The sequence below is a fragment of the Pyrus communis genome, chromosome 9 (assembly GCF_041283825.1).
Source record: "Pyrus communis isolate YQ-2024b chromosome 9, ASM4128382v1, whole genome shotgun sequence".
NCBI lineage: Eukaryota > Viridiplantae > Streptophyta > Magnoliopsida > Rosales > Rosaceae > Pyrus > Pyrus communis.
Window position 1 is genome coordinate 5,138,823 of NC_142573.1, and position 8,782 is coordinate 5,147,604.

Below are 8,782 nucleotides of genomic sequence, written 5' to 3' on the forward strand. Positions count from 1 at the left end.
TACAGTCGGTCTCCCACGGTCCATTTGCACCCCAAAAAACCAAAAAAACTTGCTGATATTGCAAGGACCTTGGATTCCGTTTACTTCTTCTGTTTTTATATTATTATTTTTTTCTTCTCTGTCGGTGTAGTCTGACTACACCCCAAAATCATGGCATCAATGTAGCTATTGGCGCAAATAGTATTACCTAAAAGTCCTAATACAAAGACCGCACCCCAAAAAACCAAAAAGACTTCTAGAACTCCCAAGGTTTGTTTCAAGATTTGTGAGAGATGGCATTTTTCCTTGAATTGCTGAATCTAGGGAAAGTCCATATACATCATAAAATCCATCAACCACTTTCTCCTCATAGTCTAGCGCATTGAACTCCTGGAATGAACAAAAGAATCCAATCCAAATCAAGATGAGTTAAAAAGTAAAGCAACGTCTCTTGATAGTAGTATATACAAGCAAAAAATAGAGTTAAAAATTAAATGGGTGTCAAAATAAATCCACATATTGAATTGGGTTTATGGGGGTATATTAGGTAGTAAATTAGGGTTTAAAGAGATATTAATAGTTTAGTTAAAAATCAAATGGGTGCAAAGAGTAAGTTGGGTGTAGAAATATGTTACATGGGTTTAAATAAAATTTCCCAAAATATAAATATATGATACAAAGTTTAGCCATAAAACATAAATATACCATATGTAATTTTTCTATCATTGATTAATTATACAATGTCACGTGACAACACATGGGCACAAATACAAATAAAACTTTAAAAAATATGGGCACAAAAAGAAATTAATACATGGGTACAAATTAAAACTGAAAAGAAAATTCGTACAAATTAAAAAAAAAAGGTTTGCAAATTAAAAATGGGTACAAACTAAAAATAAAAATTTATGATAAAAAAATTTAGCCATAAATATAAATATACTAATTGTAACATTTTTAACACTAAATGAATATATTTAAAAATAAAAAATATTTTATTATTGAAATAATTAATGATGTTATTAATACCTAAGGACCTTGATCAAAATTTGAAAAGGAATAATGTTTTAATCAATTGAGTAGCAAAAGGAGGGATGAGAACCTAATTTCTCCTTTTAATAATCTCACAATATTCTACTCTTGTTTAAGTCAAGTGCAAAAAACACTGTAGAATCACGCAATGCACGCTGCTGGTGTGCTTCATGCTCGTGAGGAAAGAAAGAAGAGCAACAAGGTTTAGTTTAGATTTGATTGTTTGCAGCATGGGAGTGGATTACCCAAAAAATCCTTGGGAACAATGAAAGAAAAATGATATCTCGGTAACGAAAACTATAGGGGCTGTATTGGCAAGATCCAACGGTAAACAGCTGCTCAAAAGAAAAACCGCCTGAAAGTTTGAGGACCTTTAGTACTGTACCTTACCCCCGAACCAGCAACCTTCGCATGCCTACTTTACCTACTTGAGGGCAGAATAGAGAAAGGAAATGGACAAGGGCGGTCTTGCTTGGCGCAAAGGCTGTTGGTTTGGGGGTCAGGACTGGGGAGATTTCTTTGATTGCTGGGGTTGATGCTAATCATTTTGATGTTGAAATTAATGTTGATGCTCATCTTTATGACGTTGAAGTATTTAGATTTTGTTACAAGTTTAAAGCATAGGAGATTCAAGAGATGTACAAGTGGGGGGACTGCACGAGAAAAACTGGTTCATAGACATTTGATGATTAGGACTCAGGATGTACACCCATTCTGGTCCACGATTTGTGTCCTGTACTTGTAAATGAATGGGGATGTTGTAAACTTTTCGGTGATGGAAATTCAGTTCCATTTTTTTTTTTTAAAGTTGTATGGATCTTCCCCATTCGATATTATTCCCGTCTGGAAATCAGATAACTCAATTAGATATTTTGTTGAGTATGATTTGGAAAGATCATTGGACACCAAAGGGGATTCCAAAATGGGGCGCCTTATATTGTGTACAAAGGGTGATAGTCATAGGATGACGAGGACTTTAAAAATTAAAAATTGAACTCTAAGGCGAAATGGGGCGCCTTATATTGATGATGAAATCTAGGACGACAAGGATATGCGGTGACAAGACAAGGAAAATATTATAAAAAAAAAAATATGTTTGCGAATAATAATTGTTCTTGCCCTTTCTTTTTTCAAACTGATGGACTTGCACACAAGCAAGTACTGACTAGAGTAAAAGTAAGGACAATTTTATTGCCATTGCCCTCGAATTATCATTGCTCTTACCAATTGGTTGAGATGCTGTTCAGCTACCAAATTGTCAATGCATATATTTTTTTGTTAATGTCGTCTATATTGAATGCGCAACTTTTTTTTTTTTTTTTTTTTTTGTCAAAATTGAAATGATATTAAATCCGAATAGAAACGTTCACATCGGAAGTTAGAGTATTAAAAAACCATTATGGTTCAACACAATCCCAAATATGGATACCACCCGTTCGAGAAACAAAAGAAGCCACTAGATGTGCGGCCCTATTACATACTATAGGAGCAAAAATAAACTCTATTGAGCTCAGTTGTTGTTGAATACATTGTATATGAAAGATAATACCTCAATAACACCATTAAGCATTTCCATAAGGCTTTTGAAGTTCGTTTCCAATTGCACAAAATTAAAATATTTCGCTCCACGCAAGCCATCATAACATCCCGTATTGCTTCGGCATCTGCCATCAAATTGGACCCGCAGAGGATGTTTCCCAAGCCACCTGCCCCTTTAAAGATTCCTGCAAAATCACAGGCAACCCAACTATATCCTCCCTTCCCAGTTTCTTTAACCCAAGCACCAACACAATTGACTTTGATTGTACGAATCGGAGGCTGCACCCAACACGTAGGATGCTTCTCCACCCTCTCCGCTTGCCGTCGCGGTTCGTTCCATCTCATCTTATGCTCACTTTGTAACTCATTAGATTACACAAGGTGAAGACTCGAGGCAACCACCAACAACCGGAATTAAATTTTTTCGGGAGTTTAGTGATTTGCTATTCTCTTGGTAGCTATTTTTCATTCTATTTGATCACTGTCACATTTAGGTGACATAAGGTTGAGACTAGACGGAACCACCAACGACCGGAAACAAACTAAAACTAAAAGAAAATGAAACATGAATCACCTAATGTAATTTATTTGACAAAAAAAACCTAATGTAATTTATGTAACTAAGCCAAAATGCAGCTCTTAAGCAGAAACATTCAAACAAATTGAGACCAGCATGCCAAATAAGTCAACTTTTCAAGAGAACTAACAGGAAGCCTAACGGACTAATTGTATGTCAACTTCAAGCCGGCAAGTTTATTAATTGATCGAGTCAGATGGTCTAAACACAAGAACCACAACTTCACAAGGCATCGAAAAGTCTAGTACACACTTTTATTTTATTGATGGAGGCAGAACAACGGGGGAAACCTCGGTAAATCGGGGGGGTAGCAGTAGGGGTTCTGGTTGGACTTCTTTCGATCTAGGCGTCTTTTTGGATATTCGAACTTGAAGCATCGCCCATATGAAACGCTAGTTGGTATTGAAAAGTTTAATACTCACCCTCACACAACCTGTGTGGCCAAACCTACAATTCTGAGAATATGGTGGAACATGAGAGTTTTGGAAAGGCAGCCAAGGAGTGTGAGAGAAATAACAATATTACAAGTGTGATAGAAATAACAAATATTGCAAGTAAGCATATAATATTGATAATCTTTCGTGTTCGATCAGTTTCTTATTTGTACACACTAAAATTAGAGGATATATTGTTCATTTTAAGCTTGAATAGAATCAAACGGCACCGTTTAACTGTTGATTTGATAATTCGCAATTTGAAAATAGAACGATCTGCCCCTATAATGTTATTTAACTCAACCTGTTTGTTATTATACGTGTTCATGCCATCTAAATTAAGAAAGCTAGTGATTGATGGTTATGACACTATATTTTCTTAATTTATGCAAATTAATAATTTTGATTAACAAAATACCAAGCAACGACCACACTTGACTTCGGTTGACGGCGTTAGTTCGCAGGGCTACCAAATGACACAGATTGACGACGGGGATATACCTAACGACAGTAAAGCTGTGCCGTCAAGTGTAACAGTAACAAAACAACCCTAAGAAAATGGCGGGACGCCTTAAAACCAAAACCAACTGTTTTTCAAAACTATTCCCAGACGCATACATTTCCCAAAATTAGTGTCCCTCTTCAATCTCTCTCTCTTTCTAGCATTCTGCCTCTCTCTCCCTCTCTCTCTTCCCATGGGATCGATGTTGCAGATTTAATTGACCAAATTACCCCTTCCTCATTCCCATGGGAAGCTGCGTATGCACACCTGCGAAAGCAGGTTTCCACCACAGACGAAGAGACATCATCAAACCTTTACCTCAAAGCAGTGTACACGATTCGTCACCGCGCAGGTCGTTCGTTGCGCCGGTTCCCCACCACAGCACTATTATATGGGTGCTCGACAAGACTGCCGGTAATGACATCTTCGGCAAGTACCAGTTTGGCAATGAATTAGGGCGAGGGGAGTTTGGAATCACCTACAGATGCGTCCACAGGGAGACGGGGGAGGCTTTTGCGTGCAAGACCATATCGAAGAGCAAGCTGAAGACAGAGATTGATGTCGAGGATGTGAGGAGGGAGGCTGAGATCATGCGCCGTTTGCCTAAGCATCCGAATATTGTCTGCTTCAAGGAGGCTTATGAGGATAGGGAGGCAGTTTATCTTGTCATGGAGCTTTGCGAAGGCGGCGAGCTCTTTGATAGGATTGTGGCAAAAGGGCATTACACGGAGCGCGCTGCCGCCACTGTTACCAGGACAATACTTGAGATTTGCCAGGTATCGATATATATATAATATATATATCTTTGAGTTCCGTTCTCTTGAAGTTGTCGGGGTGTTTCATCTAATTGATTATTTTTTTTAATTTTTTTGCAGGTATGCCACAAGCATGGAGTGATACATAGGGACCTGAAACCAGAGAATTTCCTTTTTGCAGATAGTAGTGAAAATGCAGAATTGAAGGCAATTGATTTTGGCCTCTCTATATTTTTCGAACCAGGTATCTTCCAAAACATGACCTCTCCTTCTGATTGCTTTTTCGAATGTTGTTGATTTCGAATCTTGCCAATATTTTGGTAGGTCAGAGATTCAACGAAATTGTTGGAAGTCCATATTACATGGCTCCGGAGGTGCTACGGCGTAATTATGGGCCAGAAGTTGATGTTTGGAGCGCAGGGGTTATCCTATACATCCTACTTTGTGGAGTGCCTCCATTTTGGGCAGGTAAATTCGTTTTAAATTTGGGTTGTGGTTGAATTTAATTTTTTTCTTCAATTCTCAAGAATCTGGTTAACTTCAGTGCATATGATTTGCAAAAAATGAGTGAAGATATTGTTTCCCAGAATGCTTTCTAATGTTTGGTTTATACCTAGTCCAGAAACTGAGGAAGGAATTGCACAGGCTATTGTTCGGGGTACAATAGATTTTGAGAGGGAGACGTGGAAAAACGTTTCGGAGGAAGCAAAAGAACTAGTGAGGAGCATGCTTGATCCAAATCCTTGCAACAGGCTCAAAGTTGAAGAAGTCCTAGGTACGTATATTTTTACAGATGCTTGAGCAAAAAATATCGTATACAATGGCTGTGTTTCTTTCACTTGGCATGTCTTTGAAAATGCAGTAGTTGTTCTGAAGTGGAGTACATAAAAATTGTACTAACCATTCCCTATCATTTTATATGAAGATCATCCGTGGATACGAAACGCGAATCAAGTTCCTAATGTTCCTCTGGGAGAAAATGTCACATTAAGGATCAAGCAGTTCTCGTTAATGAATAAGTTCAAGAAGAAAGTTCTTAGAGTATGCAATTTCCCAAATCTCTGTTCTTTCACTAATTGTTAAAGGTGGTTCTTTGATGCTTTCACAAGCCTTGTTAACTGTTGAATTATTCATAACATCAGGTGGTGGCGGATAACTTGCCAGAGGATCAAATAGATGGAATCAGACAGATATTCGAAATGATGGACATTGACAACAATGGAACCTTGACTTTTGAAGAACTTCGAGATGGTCTTGTGAAGATCGGACACAATGTCGCTGATCCTGATGTGCAGATGTTGTTGGATGCTGTGAGTTTATTTTGCATGACGCCTTTTTGTTTTTTTAATTTTTTTTTAAATCTCTTTTCATTTTCACATTCTACCATATCTAACAATCCCTCTGTACATATTTAAAAGGCGGATGCTGATGGAAATGGCACACTGAGCTGCGATGAATTCGTTATGGTGTCTGTTCACTTAAAAAAGATAGACAGCGATGAATTTCTCCATCAAGCTTTTGGCTATTTCGACAAGAATAACAGCGGATATATTGAGTTCGATGAGTTGAGAGAAGCATTGCTGGATGACAAACTTGGTCCAGATAACGAGCAGGTTATCCAAGACATCATATTCGATGTTGACTTGGACAAGGTAATTAATTTTCAAGTATACCATTTGAATTCTTACAAATCTACCAACTTAATATGCTTTCTGATTTATACTATTGGTACCAACTTAAGTTTTCTGCTCGTTGATATTACTAACACAAGTTTTAGAGTTTAAGATTAAGTTCGTAGCAGTCTGTGAACACAGTACGAACGATGTCCAGAAAATGAAGAGTTAAGTTGGTCCCGTAGTAGTGTACTTGCAGACTTACATATTTTAACGATTTTGATGTGTGTTTTAAAAGGATGGGCGAATAGGTTTTGAAGAGTTTAAAGCAATGATGAAAACTGGCATGGACTGGAAAATGGCTTCTCGTCAATATTCGAGAGCATTGCTAAATGTACTTAGCCGTAAGTTGCTGAAAGACGAATCGTTACAAGCGAACTAACGCGGAATCAAGCTGCTTTTGAATCATGCATCTTCGTCCTCCCAAAAATTTATGACTGAACAAAATTGATTGTCGACTATTAGTGTTTTGAAAAACTTGATCATTGTTTAATTTGTGTACAGTGAAATCCTTTCATACAAAGGAAGTGGCAGATGACTTTTGGGAATGTAGGTATTAGTGAAATAATGAGCTTTTGTAGTCTAAATGCCGAGCTTAATTTTCTCCGTTGTTCCAAACATATATACTTTCATGGGAGTTGAAGTACTTTATCAAATCTTTTCTTTATTGTATCTTTTGTTTCATTTTCTTCGCCAATCCAAACATATATACTTTCACAGAAGTTGAAATACCTTATCAAATCTTTCCTTTACTGTATCCTTTGTTTCATTTCCTCTTAAACAATTAATGACACACTTTTTTATTATGGTACGACCAAGATAGTGATGGGTTTTCACCCCTGCGGGTGGGGCGGGTGGGGGGTGGAGCAACAAAAGTTTTGAGGGTTTACGAGAGTGCTTTGTGTGACTTGACTTCACCCAAATTGAACAAACTAAGACCACAAATTATGTTCATGACCTACTTAGTTACAAGTTCAAGTTACTAGGTTATGCTTAGGAATAGTAATATGCTTAAGCATATATGCAAAGTATATATATGTTCTCTTATTTTTCGATGAGGGGTTTTAATTAAATTAATAATCACAATTTCCGTATACCAAGTGGTATTTTTATTTCTAATTGAAAGACGTTTGAAATATGATATTTTTGAATAATCATTTTATTAGAAGCATTCTTTAATTACGAAGCAGAATGTAAATATTAATGTATAACCAGAACAAAAATAGAGACTTCAATTTTTTATTTTTGGTTGTGGATATCAAGGATCCTCACTACAAGATGTATCATATATGTGAGTCACACCTTACAATATATAGATTTTATTTACGACATAATCATTTCATATAGTTAAGGTGATCTATAGTAATCTGGAAAAGGATCCGGCGGTGATCTATGGTAATATGTACAAGGATTTTTGCCGGATTCTTTTCTTGGGTATCTTAAGGATTTTGTGATCGAGGTTGATTATTGTATATCGTGCGGTTAAAAATCATTTTAAAATTTAAAATTAAATATATAAATAATATCTAACAAAAATTGATCGTACGATGTACGATGAACGGTCGTAATCAATAAATCCCTAAGATCTCCAGAAAAAAAAATCCTACGAGATCCTTTTCCTCAAAATCTTACCTAACTTTTCATTTCAATTAAGTATGGGGTCATAGCTTATTCACACGGAGCTCAAATCATTTGCACTTTATTATTATAATTATTATTTAAATTTTCCGCTCTCATTTTGAATGTGATTTTTTTTGTGACACTTATTATTCATTTATACATGTGTATAAATTTAATTCTTCTTAATTCTCGTGTTCATAAACTTAACACGGATCAATAAATAATAAAAATCACAGAAATACCACACATAAAATAAATGCAGAAGATTTGAACTCATCTACCCTGTATGTAAAGGTATAATGTCATAATTCCTCAAAATAAAAAACTACGTGAACAATAATTACAATAATGTATAACGTTTTTCAATAGGGATTAAAGTAAGGGAGTTTTAATGAAAAGTTCACGTACTGTTCAATTTAACGAAAAACCATATTTTTATACTAAAAAGTCAATCTTGGTACTATTTATTTTACCCTTTATTTTATCCTTATCATTAAAACTCAAAGTTTTCAAACCATTTTCATTAGTTTCTTTTAAAGTAATGGTGGTGGGGGTACATCTCTGGTGTCATCACTTGTAGCTTGTACATTCATTTTCCTATAGACAATATACTAATTTACTATAAACAGTTATTAATTTTGATTAATTAAACTCTGCTTTTGCCCACAGTT

At 36.0% G+C, this 8,782-nt stretch overlaps 1 protein-coding gene across 1 annotated transcript; it reads left to right on the top strand.

Annotated features, from left to right (window-relative positions):
• The first annotated feature begins 4,163 nt into the window (after positions 1–4,163).
• On the top strand, positions 4,164–7,147 carry LOC137740937 (calcium-dependent protein kinase 24-like). The gene is made up of 8 exons (XM_068480742.2): positions 4,164–4,839; positions 4,939–5,062; positions 5,143–5,286; positions 5,441–5,593; positions 5,744–5,859; positions 5,961–6,128; positions 6,237–6,470; positions 6,730–7,147. The coding sequence occupies exons 1-8, from the start codon at positions 4,309–4,311 to the stop codon at positions 6,871–6,873; spliced, it is 1,614 nt and encodes a 537-aa protein (XP_068336843.2). The 5' UTR covers positions 4,164–4,308; the 3' UTR covers positions 6,874–7,147.
• The last annotated feature ends 1,635 nt before the right edge of the window (positions 7,148–8,782 follow it).